Genomic DNA, 16213 nt, shown 5'->3' on the forward strand with positions numbered 1-16213 from the left:
TAATTTAGTTTTATGTGATATGGCAAATTCTTGTCACAAAGCAAAAACCTTTTTTGGTACTTGTCAAGCCATATACAATGTCTTTTCTAATTCTACAAAGAGATGGACTGTTTTATTAGAATATATTGATGATTTGACTTTGAAATCTTTATCTGCTACTCGATGGGAAAGCCATATTGAAAGTGTTAAAGCTATCAAAACTCAAGTTGGCCAAATTAGAGATGCTTTAGTACAATTGGCTCAAGTAAGTGAGGATGGAAGAATGTGTAGGGAAGCCGAGTCTTTGGTTAATGGTGAGCTTTCAAGTTTTGAGTTTATTGTGAGTTTGGTTATTTGGCATGAAATTCTGTATAGAATTAATTTAGTGAGCAAGAAGTTACAGTCTAAAGATATGCTTCTTGATGTTGCAATACAAAATCTAAAGGGATTAGTTGAATATTTTGAAAAATATAGGGAAAGTGGGTTTACATGTGCCATTCGTGAAGCTAAAGAGATTGCAAGTAATATTGGAATTGAACCTGAGTTTGTTGTAAAACGTTTTTTCTCAAGGAAAAAACAATTTGATGAAATTCCAAATACAGAGAGAGAACACCAATCCGCTCAAGAGACATTTAGAACTGATTATTTTATTGTTTTAGTTGATATGGCTCTTTTGCAGTTACGAACCAGATTTGAACAAATGCAAGAATTTGAATCTATGTTTGGCTTCTTGTTTGATGGGCGAAATTTGGTTACTATACATGATGACGAGTTAAAAAAATGTTGTTTAAACCTTGAACTTGCTTTAACAAATGGTAATGATTCTGATATTGATGGCGAATATTTGTTTATAGAGTTACAAGCTTTGCAGGGAATGCTACCAGAAGAGGCATCTAAAAGTGGAAATCCTTGGACATCGATACAAATTATGGAGTTTGCAAAGAAAATGGACATGTTTCCACATGTCTTGCTTGCTTACAGGATACTATTGACCGTACCGGTGACCGTAGCATCTGCGGAAAGAAGCTTTTCAAAGTTAAAGTTGTTGAAGTCGTATTTACGGTCTACCATGAGTCAAGAAAGATTGAACGGGCTTGCAATCTTGAGTATTGAGAGTAAGTTTTTAGCTAATATTAGTTATGACGAAGTGATAGATATTTTTGCTTCAAAAAACGCAAGAAGGCATCGTTTTAGGTAAATGATGATGTACTTTATCTTTTGTTACACGGGGTTTTGGTTTATGTCCCCCCGTGATGCACTTTATCTTCTGTTACACGGGGTTTTGGTTTATGTCCCCCTCGTTGCATCATTTTTGTTATATTTAAGGGGCACTTTTTTGTTAGATTGACTAGGTTCCAAAACTCTTCAAATAGTTTATTTTGGTTTTTATTTACACGTATAAGGGGCATTATTTTTATTTTCCGCCGTGGGCATCCAAAATCTCAGGGCCGGCCCTGATTGTTGCTACTCTTCATCTTCTACATCTTAAACTCAAAAAAACAACATACCTAATATTTGAGGCTTTTCATATTTACTATATAATCGAATATCGACAATCACCAAACCATGTAAGAAATCTTGAATCATGAGAACTGGAAAATGCAAGAAATCGATAAAACCTTACAAGAAATAGAGAAATTTGATCCTGCAAAATGGGGCTATGACCAAAACAAAAAAATAAACAGACAAGTGAGATAGAGGCAAACAAAAAATCGATTGCTATACATAAATGAAACGTAGAGGCAAACAAAAAATTGATTGCAAAACAAACTTGTTAACGGAAGCAAACCTATTAATTTGAAACAAACCTGCCAATCGATTGCAACCGAAGCACCAGAAAGAGGACATGTTTCTAAGCTAAGCCCAAAGATTCATCAAGCAAGATATGAAATTGATAAATTACATACTAAATCCCTTTGAGGCATTTCCTCAAACACCTTAGTTGCATATTCGCCACAGATTGAAAAAAGCTAGAAAACCTGAATCCAAAAGAAATCAAACATAAATCGATGGAAAGCAAAAGTGATTCAATGATTAGCAAAATTAAATTACGTGGGTCGAGCGTGAATCAATGAGAATCGGTAGAGAAATCATATACATATACATATATACCACGAATAAATGAGGTTCTTGGTAATATAATCGTCACTTTGGTAGGAATCGATGTGAGTGTTGGTAATATAATTGTCACTTTGGTAGGAATCGATGCAAGTGTTGGTAATATAATCGTCACTTTCGTATCCGATAAGAGCATGATCTGAATGGACGCTTCGGGAATAGTAATTTCAAGAGGAAAAATCATTAATGAGTTGTACATAAAGATTAAGAGATCAAGATATCCAAAAGACTTTTAAGACTAAATGCATAACATAGTAGTACTTAGTGCATTATGACTTGTTTTTAAGACTTTAAGACTTCGTGCATAAATGTATAGTACTTTGTGCATTAAAAATTATTTTTAAGACTTTTCTTGAATCTGGTTTATAAGATAGTATAGAAGTATAGATATAGATATAGATAATGGTGAATGTGACATCATGCAACCACATTTCAAGATCGATATAAGCAGCAGCCTGTAAAGGGGAAAAAATATAACCTCAGAACCAAAAGGCAAAAAGACTCATGCAACTGAGTAGATGAATACGTAAAAAAAATCCACCTCTTGTTGCTTGGTTTTCGCTTCAACTTACAAATGTCTAAGCAACAAATAGGACATGCATGCCAAAGGCAAGAGCTTATTATTTATGTATTTGTATCATATTAACCATAAAGAAATAAAAACAACGACATTGTACATCTTACAACTAAAGCATAGTAGAGTACTTATAGCAGTAACAAGTTTAACAATCTTGACAACTACAACTACTAATGAAGAATAGACGTCCTTGTGAACATAAAATCGCTTAGCCCCAACACAATTTTGTCCACTTGATTGCAAAGCAGCCCTAACAACAACTTGTGCAACCTATATTTCGTTCTAAGAAACTATTAAACAAATAATGACACTAAAAATAGACATCAAAAGTTAACGACATGTTTAAAAGCATGTGTAAGAGCACAATCAAAGTTCATTATACAAGCTGACCTATAGTTGGACTTATTCATACATGAGGCACGTCTACATCTTTACACACAATAAATGGATCTTTTCCCCCAAGCTCAAGTGTCACATGTAAGCAGCCTTCCTTATTATCTGAATTTACAGAAAACACTGTTAAAATAATTCAAGCATCTTCTGGATAAATATGACAGGTAAAAACTCACAATCTTTAGCTAAATTAGAAGTTAAGTGCAAAGAGGTATGGGAAAGTAATCCCTTAAACACAAGGGCCCCCCAAAATAAAGGTTTTGTATTCAAAAGAAAACAATCACTATTGGATACATCTAGCTCTTCTTTTGTAGCCAGAGAGTATAGCTAGAAAATTGACTTTTCCTGACTTTAGAGAACAGATAAATCTTAAGTATTTGTCGATATGAAATTCATACCATTCTACCTACACCTGGTGATCCAACAAATATGATTTTGTCAGCCGAGGACACCAATGCTTATCTTGTCTCAGCAAACCTGGCAAAATTCCAAGTTTGAAGTACCTAAGAAATGCAAATTAACAACATAATAAAAAAGGCTTACCCAGTTATTACTTCAACAAGATTTTTAGGAGCTCCAACAGCTGCAAGGGCTGGTTGAATAATTTGCACTTAGAAACATCTAGACCAACTTGGATGTTCAGGGACCTGCAAAATCAATCAAATAGTTTCACTTCAAGTGGAACTCAATCAGTAGAGAACTAACCTTGATAATAGTCCATGTATAGTCAATTTGGGTGTTAAAAGAGACAAAGAAATTTGAAGAAGATGAAGAAAGATAGGAGGCTAGGATTTTAGATGCGGTGAAGAAGAGGTTGGAGGTTTTGGGTATTTTTATAGAGAGGAGAGAGAACGATAATCATGAGGTTGAGGATGATTAGACAGATCGTGATGGTTGAGTGAATAGTTTAATTTTTAAAAATAAAATCGCTTTCGCAAAATTGATATGAAAGTTGTCATTAATAAAAGAATTATAATTGAACTCTTGTTATTCTTTATAGGAATTATCGGATTACTAAATCCGACAATATTAAGGATTGAAGAAATTGAGAGTGGGAGGTTTATCGGATTTAGAACATGGAATTCGATATGGGATTTTTCATCAGATGAAAAGAAGAGAGACATTCATCCGATAGAGAAAATATCTGATGGAAGAAGAACTGTCAGATAGTGTTAAAAAAAAAAAGAACATCGGATGTTGGTATAGGTAAGAGGAACCAATCCAAAAGAGTATGGAGATTCTGAAAAGTTAAGTGAATATCTTTTTTTGACACAAAGTCTTCTAGTAAGGAAATAACAACCAATTTTTTTTCTTTCTGAAATAGGATTTATATATGAATCGGTCCCTGCTATGAAATGAATTAGTTCTTTCCTACCCAACTTTTGATGGGTTATTTTGAATTTGCAATACTATCAAAAAGATGTTCCATTTTGTCATGATGACAGTCTTTGCAAAATGAAAGGGTTTTCCACAATTATAGCATTTTCTAGAAAAGGATCTTTCAAACTTGTTAAATCTCTTTTGAAATTTCTGAAACTTCTTTTAGGAAGGTGAGAATAGGAAACTGTAGATGGTTTTGGTCCAAGAATACCCTTTCCATTTGTTCTTTTTGAAATAAAGGAGAATTCAATATTCTTACCCTTATTCGAAGAGTGAATTTTATGGACGAGATGAAGATCTAATGAATTCACATTCAATTTCTCTTGACACAAAATCGTTCCATTTTCGATAAGAGGCATCAACAAAACCATCTAGTATTTTATATTTCTTCCTAGAATTTTTTGAAGAATTACAAGAGGAGTATTGAGAGTAGGAAGATTTTTTAGAGTAGATGAAATCATTTGAAATTTTGTCTGAGTCTTTTGTTACAGAGAGAGAAAAAAAACCTAATCTATGACCATTATTGAGGGGGATCTTCTATAATTTCGCACCTTAGCCGGAAAGATATGTGGCCAAGAAAGGGATAAGCTCACATTAACCCGTCAATTTAGGATCCAATTCGAGAGAATATGGTAGTTTAATAATATCATATGATTAGGAGAGGCATGATTCCAACTTTTAATGGTTGATTTTTCTCTTGCAAGATCTTGAAGAAGAAGATGTTTTTCATTGTTAATATATTAGCAAATGTTTTTCAGATCCTCCACCTCATGTTGAATTTTTTCAAACTCTTTGAGTTTTTCAAAACACTCGTACATTTAACAAACAATTTTTTTGCTTTCTTTTCTACCTTTTATTTAGATTCAAGAGCATTAGACATTTTCACATACATGCGATCATAAAATGACAGAGATGGATATACCTGTTTGTTTGAGAGAAAGATAAGCCTTTTCTAATGAAAAACCAGTTAGATATATTTTGTCAGACTCCTTTATTTCTGAGAGATGAGCCATAAAACATAGATTTACTTTATCTTCTTGTTCATTGGATGAAGAAGCAGACTCTACCTAGTAATGTTCTTCAACCATCATTCCTTTATCTTTTTTAGAGTTCTTTTGACTTTTATTTCTTATTCCTTTATAACTGGATTGTGATGCATGATATGTTCTTGAAGATGGAGAAGGGTTTGACTTTTAAGATCTACAATTGACTGCAAAATGTGCTTTCTTTCCACAGTTGAAACAAGCATTATTAGGTTTATAATGAGTGAACAAACTTCGATTGACAAATGATAGTCTTTTTTATAATCTTCCTTTTGACCTTCTTTGAAAGCCACTTTTTCTAACAATTATATTGAGATTAGAAGCGACTAAAGAAAGAGAGTCACTTATGTATTGCATTCATAAACCTTCAATTTCCTTATTAGAATCTTCATTGAGATTAAAGGAAGATTTATCATTGTAATCACCAGGGATGTCAGAATCTGTGTCATATGAAACCTTTAACACATAAACTATTCTCTTAGACTTAGAGAAAACAAAAGCAATATTTGTACTTTTTGTTTCCTGAAATACATATTTCTTTAGTACTTTAGTTTGCTCATAATTATATAAAGTGTCATACAAAGCTTGAAGTGATGTAGATCCTTAGAAGTTTTCATGCACATAATTATATTTTCCCAAGTGTCAGGTAAACAATCCATAAATTTGCAAAGTATCCTAGCATTATCAAAAACTGTATTACGTATCTTAAGATCATTTAGAAAAGAGTTCAACCTATTGTACACATCTGCAAGAGATTCGTTTTTGTGACATATGAAAAGTTCATATTGCTTGATAAGACTGATGCTTTTCCTTTGTATTACTTCTGATGTCCCTTCATATAAAAGGTAAGAGTATTACACATGTCTCTTGCAGTGAAAGATTCATCATAGAATGGTAGACATCATATGGAAGAGACATAACAATGATTGTTCTGGCTTGGTGTCAACTAGGGGTGCACAAAAACCCGACCAACCCGATCAACCCAACCCAACGCAAAATAACTATTGATCCTCTCTCTCAGTGATTTGATGATAATCCTTTTTCATTTATACGTTGTATTTATGTTTCTATTTTTTCAGTTCCAACGATCATCACTGAAGTTATTCAGTGATCGCTGAAGAACTTGTATTGTAATTCAATCAGAGACAGTGATATTTCAAGAAGACAACACTCACACCAAAGAACCTTCAGCTAATGTCAAACACTGAAACTGAAGATTAGAGACTGGCGAGTACGTGATCTGAAACGGTACTCAGTGATTACAAGCCTGTCTACACATGTGTGAAGACTGCTCAAGCTTCAGCGAATGCTGATGAGACCTCCAGGTTATTCCAGTATTCAGCGATCAAAGGAAGCTTGCCAAGCACGACTGTTGTTGTCTTGTCCTTATACACACAAAAGACAAAACCATACCCTTTCTAATAGTTAGTACGATACGGAGCCGACTAGTCGACGCTATTGTCCATCAACTTTAGGTAAGGATGTCTGCTCATGAATAGTCCTTTTTGTACTATTCACTGTAGCAAAGAACAAGCCTTCCTCTCAAGGTTTGACAAGCACTCTAACCCTACCATATTGCATTAAATGAACATTTGATGCATTGGGTATAAATAAAAGTGTTTCTTCTCTATGCAGAGTGCGTGCAACTCACTCTTAAAACCTAATTTCTATTTTGAGCATTCTATAGCCTAAGTAAAAGAACTTTTCTTTACAACATATCTTTTCTCATTTGCTAAGAATCTGTGTGTAACCAAAGATTGTTTAGATATGTTTTATTACCTTATCTTTCCGCAAACAGTCTTGTAAAATTTGTATTGATCTTCTCTATCAATATAAATTTTAAATTTGAAAATATTGTGTTTGTATTCATCCCCCCTTCTACAAACTATTTTACTTATCTTGTAGACCCTCAAGGGACTAACAAGTGGTATCAGAGCAGTGTTCTATGTTTTCTAAGTTGTTTAGTTGTTTTTCTGCATTATTGTATCTTCTTCTCTAGATTACTTTACAGCTTTTAAATGGCTTTGCAAATTACAAACACACACACACAAGACATTGGCTCTCTTGCCAAACCTCTCCGGTTCGTCCGTGACAACTTTAGTCTCTAGAAGAACCGGATGTCCCTCTTTCTTGAAGGTGTGTATCCTGAAAGTCCACATTACATAGAAAATGGACCATATGTACCATTTGCTATTTCTTCGGCTGTTCCAGCAACAACTATGTTGATCCCTGATCTCTCAATAACACTAATAATCTAGTTAATAATAACCAAATTATAGTGATTTAATGAACAAAATGAAGAACACTCAAGAAGAAATTATGAACAACTAAGAACAATCTTGAGCGTCAAAAATTTCACTTTGTATATAAGAAAACGTAAAAGCTTAAAAGCCTAACAAGCCTCTATTTACAATAGGCCTAATCACCTATTTATACTAATCAGCTAATAAGAAGATAACTATCTAATGAGACTTTTTAGCTAATCTTCCTATTAACAGATAACATTTATCTACTCTATTGATAAGCTTAAATATTAGAGATAAACTTGAATTCTAGCTATCGACATGTCATCTCCAGCTGTCATTCATAATGTGATAAATCATCCTTATCTTTAAATATTCATCGCATGCTCTTGGATGATTTGCTGGAGAATTCTCTAAGTATTGATGACCAGAGGATCGATAAGGATGCTCTTTCCATCGCATCCCAGGTCGTCCATCGGTCCTCTGGTTGTACTCCAGACTTAGCCATTTCTGCCTTGATGTCTTCATCAATCTTTTGGTTCTTCATCACTTATTCTTTTTCATTACTTTTTACATTATGAGTTATGGGGTTTAACAATCTCCCCCTAAGTAATGAAATAACAAACATATACTAATCTAGATACATTTGTGAAGAACAGAGACTAAACTAATAGGAAAAACATCAAATCTCCAATTTTCATTGGCTGATGGAATTCTTACAATACTGGAATCAAAATACATTAAGGCAAAACAAAAATACAACTTATCATGAGATACCTTGATATATTTCTCTGAAGCGTATGAGCAGTCTTCGAAACCCGATGACTGTCGATATCTCATGGATAAGCCGACTCCCTTCTTCTCTTGGCACGTGGTTTATGCCCAGTCTCTCTCTGATGACTTTCTGAAACCATTCAAGTGTATCCGATGAATACTTGAAGGCCTCAGTTAGTCTAAAGAACTTTTTAACCCCAAACTCATTCTTGTAAACAAGTCCAAGTTTTGGTTGAGTTAGGACTGAGGCAGATCTTGTCTCCTGCAGGCCTGGGAAGTCTTCATTTAGAGGGGCATAGGAGAGTATCTCAATGCCTAGCTGAAGAGTAATTCCAAAATCACTCTTGGCTCTGTGGTTCACCAGGGTTTTTATCGTTTTTACCACCACTCGGTTTGCCATTCAAAATCTGATGCCGTGGTCTTGCCTCTGAGCCGTGTATGCATATAACTCAATCAAGTCATATGGGTTGAGGTTAATGAGGTCGTTCTCGTTGAACATGCAAACTTGCCCATGTGCTCTCTCCATAGTGAACTCGATGTATCGGATGGCTCGGTTGGCAAATGTCCTTATTTTCATATCAATGACCCTCCTTATCCCATCATTCGAGAAGACAGCCTGGGTGCTTGTGTGGTCTGTCTAATGAATCTATGGTGTAGGAGGTCCATGGACTCAGGCGATAAGATTGGAGGATTGATGGTCAAATTATCATAGCGGTCTTGGTATAGGTATTGATGTATGTTCTCTAGCAAAATCGGTTCCCTGGGCGGCAAATCAGGAAGTCTTTGCATTGCCTCCATGCTCTGTATAATTTCGTCAACCAAGCTCTGAGGAGGTTGCCTTGATGAAGAGGAAGTATCCGTATGCACCACGAGTATTTGGGTTGAGGGTTGTGTATGGGTTGGTGTTGGTTCAGGTTGGGTTGGTTGGGGTTCATTGGGTTCGACTTGGGTGGTTTCTGGTGCATGGGATTCAGTTGGGGTTTGTGGTTGATGGGGTGATGAAGGTTGAAGTATCATTGGTTCTGGTTGTGTGGATAAGGTGAAGGGTTGAGTGGTGCGAGGTGTTGGTGAAGGGGTTAATGGTAGGTTTAATGTGGGTGTTGAAGAAAGAGGTTGGTTAAGTTGTGTTGGTGGGGTGGTTGGTTCTTCATCGGTTGAAGAGCTCAACACAATGGGCTCTGGGGTTGCAGCGAAGGGAACATGTACATGTACATCTTCAGAGGGCAGAGCCTCTGGTTCCCTTGCTTGGGTTCCTTCTGTTGAGGGTGATAGTTGTGCAACGGATTTTGTTTGTTGTGCAGCTGCGGCCTCTGTTGTCTCCCCCTCATGAGGTCCAAGACCTTGATCATCGGGGTCTTGGTCGTCATGCCTAGGCCTCTTGTGTGGGCGGCTGCTTGAGCAGGAGGCTCTGGTCCTCTTCTTCTTCTTGTCTTTCCTAAGGACGTAAGATACGCCTTCAGGGCTTCTTGTCTTCGACTCGCCTCCAATGTTTGGAGGAGAGAGGTGGTACGCCTTTGTTCATCGGCCAGGTTCTGGGAGAGAACCATTGTTGGACGGGTGGCCCGATGAACAAATTTGGCACTGATCTTGTTGAAAGAAGAGACCAGCACCCTCGACAAATCTCGCAAGTTAGCTCTTGTGACGAACTCTGTGGTGGAGGATGAGGCTGATGGTGGCATGGAGGTGGTGGTGGATGTATATGGGAGGATGGGAATGTTGGTGATAAGGTCTCTCACTTCTGCAGTGAAAGAGGAGAAGGCTTCATCAAAGGATGGGCCTGCAGAGGGAGGTGGTGGTTGAGGAGTAGGCTGAGGGATTTGGGCAAGGATAGCTGCGGGGAGTTGGGTGAGGGTGTCTTGGATGGAGGCCACTTGTTGGGTAAGATTGGCTAGGGTATCATCGATAGAGGTGGTGGTTGGTTGTGGGGTTTGGTGAGGGATTTGGGATGTGATGGTTGTAGGTAGGGAGTGAAGGTTTCGAAGGATGTTTTGAAGTTGGGTGATAATGTAGGTAAGGTTCTCATCGGCCTCAGTTGCTTGGGCTGTGAGGGTTGCGATGGACTGGATGATGAGTTAGTTTCGTTGGGTGGCTAGGGAGGAAGTGGTGTTATGGTGTTGGGTAATGGTTTGTTGGAGCATTTGTAATCGGGTGTGGTGTTGGCTTGCGTCTGGGTTTTGATTTGGGTGAGGTGGTGTTGTAGGATTGCAAGAGATTGTTGGAGGTCAGAGGTATTGGTGAAGGGTTGGTTGTCTACAATCCCTTGCATGATGAATTTAAGGTCTTCCAAGGACCGTATCAATGTATCAACAAAGGCTGGGAACTCAGCCATTGTAACCAGATCAGCATGGATGGTAACCCCTGCAGCAACAGATGCTGTAGGTTGTGCCTTTGCTCCTGAGGCGCCTTATTGACCTTGTGAGAAGGTGGGCCATGAAGGACTTCCATCGTGTCCTTGATAGCCCTTAAGTGAGGAGCTATCTCGCGATGTTGTGACATCCGTGTCCTCTTCCTCGGCTTTAGAGGCCGAGTAAGTGAAACGAATGTGTGTCCCCTTCGGTAGATCAAATATCGAAGGGGGAGGTGTATGAAGGGAAGATCGCTCTGAACGATCATTATGTTCAATGTTAGAAGCAACACATGCTTCTGTGTGTGTGATGGGATGTGTCGAGCCCTGAGGCGAATAGGCTCTTATGTCTTCATCACCTCTCTGTTGAGAGATGGGTGATGGAAAATGGGGTTCCTCGGCTGATACATCTCCAGAGGCCCGAAGAATAGCTTCTGGATGGCTGGCTGGGGTTGGGATTGGACTGGGTCGTCCTGTTTCAATACCCCTTTGGCTTTGATCGCCAGGGGTAGTGGATGTGGTTGCCCTTTGGGAAATGGGTTGAGGAGTTTTATGAGTAGGGACGGGGGAGGCACGATGAGTAGCATCATCATCATCATCATCTTCATCATCCGATGATGATGACTCATGTGCCCCCTCGCTGGATTCATGGGACGGCTCTAATTGCTTCGGGTTAGCTGCCCTTGGTTCATGGGACAACATGGAGCGTTCATAGTTCTGGCGTATCTCAGATGTCGATGGTATGACATTGAGCATAGCCCTGGGGAGGGGACGGTTGATGGTCTAACCTTCCTTTGAGAGGGTTGGGCGATGACCATGCATCCTGTAGACGGGTGTGAACGGCTCCTCGGCTGGTAGGCCATGCTTCCTCATTTCGTCCCCGATGAAGAGGGCGAGGAAGCGAGGAAAGAGAACCGCAGGAAGAGGCTTACCAGCGGCTTGGAGTTTAGACTTCTTGACCACCGTCGAAAGTATTTTGTTGTAGATGAGGAAGGCGTAGTCGAGATTCAGATTGAAGAACAGGCCGTACATGATTGTCATGATGTTTATATTTCCTTGGTCCAAGGAGCCCAGTTTGCATGTAAGGGCTCTGTTGAGAATGGAGAAAAACATATTCCACATCGGTGGAAGGAATTGACATTTGAAATTCGAGACGTTGCGTAGGTCACAGTTGTAACCTAGCATCTTCACGAACCGGATAATGTCGTCGGTGGTTGGTGGTTCATCAAATTGTGCAATTCCAAGTTCCTTGCGCGTGGGAATGAACAGTATCCGGGAAACCTTAGGCCGCGATATTTTGAGGGAGCAAATCATATCGTTAGAGGCGTCCATGTCCCCCATTATATCGTGGCTAGCTTCATCAAACTCACAAGTTTGCCAATACTGTTGAACGTACTTTATGGGTACGCCTGTATCAACAAGAGTGAGAGTTGGAAGAAGAATGTTGTGTTTGAAAAACTCAATAATAATGGCAAAACGTTCGTCAAACAAAGTGGTTCGGAGTTCGATAGCGTGATTGTTCGACCTCATTGGTAAGAAGATAATAGCACGGCTGTCGGCTCCGGTAGACTGTTTCTGCTATCATTATTGTTTGATTCATGGGAGGCGGAGGATGCCATTGTTGCAGGTTTGAGGAAGTTGCAGGTTTGTATTTCGTTCGAATGTAGTTTCAGGTTTATGTAAGCGTAAAAAGGAATGTGGAGGAAAAAGAAAGGTATATATAGGCAGGAATATGGTGAGGGGGTGGGGTGGGGGGKGGGGTGGAAGGGAAATGTTTCTTGATTATTAAAATACAATAATCATGAAAAGTTTTGGCGATTTGGGTTGTGACGATTTGATTTGAAGAACGTGAGCCGTTTTGATAGTACGTGCATTTAATATAGTAGGACATGTGTCAAGACGGGGTAAGGGAGGGGGAAAAGTTAAAAGGGTATGTTGGGAACATGCTGTTGAGGGTGTCAGGCGTGTGGTTATGATGACGTTAGAAATTATTTGAATAAAAATTATTCAAAATAATAACTTGATGAATACGTAACCCAAAAATAATTTGAATTTAAAAATCCCATATAATTGTAAGATTAATACTAATTACGAAGTTTTGGTCTTCTAAAAACCCATGTTGTATAGTTTTTAGTCACAAAAGCTGCAATTTTGTATAATCTTGAAAAATGAGTTTCAATTCAGATGAGTTTTTGTATAAAAATTATTGTCATGGAACCAGAGGGGCTCTGGTTGGTCATGACCCATTTGGGGAGGGACCAGAGGAGCTCTGGTTTAACATCTATGAAGGAGTTCATTGATGTAATGTGGGATTGCATGTTATAGAAGCCTTGGATTTCAAACCAGAGGTTCTAGATAAACATTGTTAATCCATTATGTAGAACCAGAGGAGTTCTGATTAGAGACATATGTAGCATTTGGGTGATCAGAGGCTCTGGATAGTAGGACCAGAGACTCTGGATAAAAAATGCATGTTGAAAGAAATGAAATGTGAAGATGAATATTTTGCTCCCCCTCAAATGATGCAAGTGTATTGAATTCGAAGGAGTCAAAAACTCCCCCTCAAACAAATAATAATGAGGAATTAGGGATACCAGAGGCTCAGAGCCTCTGGTTGTGAGGGATGATGAAAGTATGAAAGGTGGTTAAGTGGAAGTGGAGAAAGTGTAGAGGAGCTCTGGTTGTGAAACAAAGAAAGTGAGTGATGGAAAATGGTGAAGTGTATGTGGAAGATTATGATGGATGAGCCTTTGAGACCAGAGTAGCTCTGGTTCCAAAGATTGTGAATCCAGAGACTCTGGTCTTTAGAACCAGAGGCTCTGGTTATGAAAGCAAAGGAATGAATGAATGCTTAAGTCCAAGTTGAGACACTATAGGATGCGGACTCAAAGAATTGGATTCCATAGGCTCTGTTCTATATAACCACAGGCTCTGGTGAGTAAGAGAATACTTGGTAGAAATTACGAAGTATTTGCTTTGGCCCAGAGGGGTTCTGGTTCCAAAGGTGATGGAGATTGTTTGCCAAAAATTGTTCGTAGTAAGTCTAAATAGCCAGAGGCTCTGGTCTTTATAACCAGAGGCTCTGGTCTTTATAACCAGAGGCTCTGGTTTAGTATACTTGAAGTTTCTAGCTAAAACTTGATATATCACTTATGGGCATAACCATGAGATATTGAAGATYTTTGGTTATACGCTAATGAATGCCTTTAAGTGGTGAGATTCAGCATACCCATCTTGCTGACTAGGAATAAAAATCTTTTCTCATCAAGAGCTTTTGTGAAAATATCAGCAAGTTGAATCTCAGTTGGAAAAAAATACATTTCTATATTACTTTTTTCAACATTGTCTTTCAGAAAATGGTACCTTACATCGATGTGCTTGGTCCTGAATGCTGCACTGGATTTGCAGAGATTGCTATGGCACTCTTGGAGTCACAGAGGATAGGGATTTTGTCATATTGGAAACCATAGTCCTTAAGCTCAGTCTTCATCTAGAGAACTTGTGAACAACAACTAGCAGCAGCAACATATTCTGCTTCTGCTGTGGATGTTGAGACACAATTTTGTTTTCTGGATGTCCAACTTACTAGCTTGTCCCCCAAGAGTTGACAGCTTCCAAACGTACTCTTTCTGTCAAGCTTGCAACCTGCATGATCTGCATCTGTGTAGGCTATTAGATCAAAGCCAGAGTTCTTTGGATACCAGAGACCCAATGATGGGGTTCCCTTAAGGTATCGAAAGATCCTCTTGACTGCAGAGAGATGTGATTCTTTAGGATTTGATTGATATCTTGCACAAAGACATGTGGAAAATATTATATCTGGTCTACTAGCAGTTAGATACAAAAGTGATCCGATCATGCCTCTGTAGGTTGTTACATCTACAGGTTTGACTGATGGATCAGCAAAAAGCTTAGCTCCTGTAGCCATAGGTGTTCTCATTGATGATGAATTTGAGAGAGAGTATTTCTTCAGAAGCTCAGTCACATATTTGGACTGATTGATGAAAATTCCTTCTGAAGTTTGTTTTATTTGAAGGCCAAGGAAGAAACTTAGTTCTCCCATCATACTCATCTCAAATTTACTTTTCATCAACTCTGAGAATTTTTCGCAATGTTTTGTATTTGTAGAATCAAATCTGATGTCGTCCACATATATTTGAACTAGTAAGATGTCACCTTTATGMTTTTTGAGAAAGAGGGTTGTATCGATTGTACCTTTTTCGAAACCGTTGTTGATGAGAAAGGTAGATAGAGTTTCATACCAGGCYCTGGGTGCTTGYTTCAGCCCATAGAGGGCTTTATCCAGAAAGTAGACATAGTCTGGATGTCTTGGATCTTCGAACCTAGGAGGCTGTTGCACGTAGACTTCCTCTTGAAGTTTGCCGTTGAGGAAGGCAAAGTTGACATCCATCTGATAGACCTTAAAGCCTTTGTGAGCGGCGTAGGCTAGGAACATTCTGATGGCTTCAAGTCTTGCAACGGGAGCAAATGTTTCATCATAATCAATCCCTTCTTCCTGGCGGTAGCCTTTGGAAACAAGCCTAGCTTTGTTCCTTATTACGATACCATCTTCGTCCTTCTTGTTTCGGAAGACCCATTTGGTGCCTATGGCCGTCTTCCCTTTGGGTAGAGGCATAAGGGACCATACTTTGTTTCGTTCAAACTGGAGTAATTCTTCTTGCATTGCATCTATCCAGTTTAGATCTTGTAGGGCTTCTGAAATCTTCTTAGGTTCTATCATGCTCAGAAAGTTGGCGAAAAGGCATTCATTTGCTGTGGCAGATCTCGTCTTGACACCAGAGGTTAGATCACCAATGATTTGGTGGTGTGGATGATCTTTTTCCACTTGGTGCTTGATTGAGGTTCTGGAGCAACAGGATGCAATTCTTCATCGACTAATGGAACTGCTTGCTACCCCTCGACGAGATCATCTCTAGAGTTAGATTCTGGATCATGATCGTGATCTGAAGACACATAAGAAGTAAATGGTGAAGTAACATGAGTTTCTATAAGAGTTGTACCTTTAGCATTGGAGACTTCATGATCTTCATTGATTCTGGAGTTAGATTTTGCAGTGGACACATTTCCAGAGATTACTTCTTCATCGAAGATGTCTTCAAATAATTGAGCTAGCTCTGATTCATTGGGTTTGACAAGTGATGAATCAGATGGTCTTATTTGAAGTCCGAGTTCTGAACTGTTGTGTCCAGAAGTCATCGCTGTGGAATCATCAAAGGACACATTGATGCTTTCGATGACGATCTTTGTCCTTTTGATGTAGACTTTGTAGGCTTTGGCGGTTTGAGAGTAGCCCAGAAAGATTCATTCATCAGCTTTCTTGTCAAACTTGCCAAGATATTCT

General features: G+C 38.6%; 1 protein-coding gene across 1 annotated transcript; it reads left to right on the forward strand.

Moving 5' to 3' along the window:
• Nucleotides 1–19: 19 nt before the first annotated feature.
• On the forward strand, nucleotides 20–1177 carry LOC112516213 (zinc finger MYM-type protein 1-like). The gene has a single exon (XM_025123235.1). It carries the CDS (start codon nucleotides 20–22, stop codon nucleotides 1175–1177), a length of 1158 nt encoding a protein of 385 aa, XP_024979003.1.
• The last annotated feature ends 15036 nt before the right edge of the window (nucleotides 1178–16213 follow it).

Source organism: Cynara cardunculus, assembly GCF_001531365.2.
Source record: "Cynara cardunculus var. scolymus isolate 2C chromosome LG 8, CcrdV1, whole genome shotgun sequence".
Classification (NCBI taxonomy): Eukaryota; Viridiplantae; Streptophyta; class Magnoliopsida; order Asterales; family Asteraceae; genus Cynara; species Cynara cardunculus.

What these genes read in the sequence shown, in the direction of transcription:
- LOC112516213 (XM_025123235.1), top strand. Translation starts at nt 20, where the DNA reads ATGGCAAATTCTTGTCACAAAGCAAAAACCTTTTTTGGTACTTGTCAA.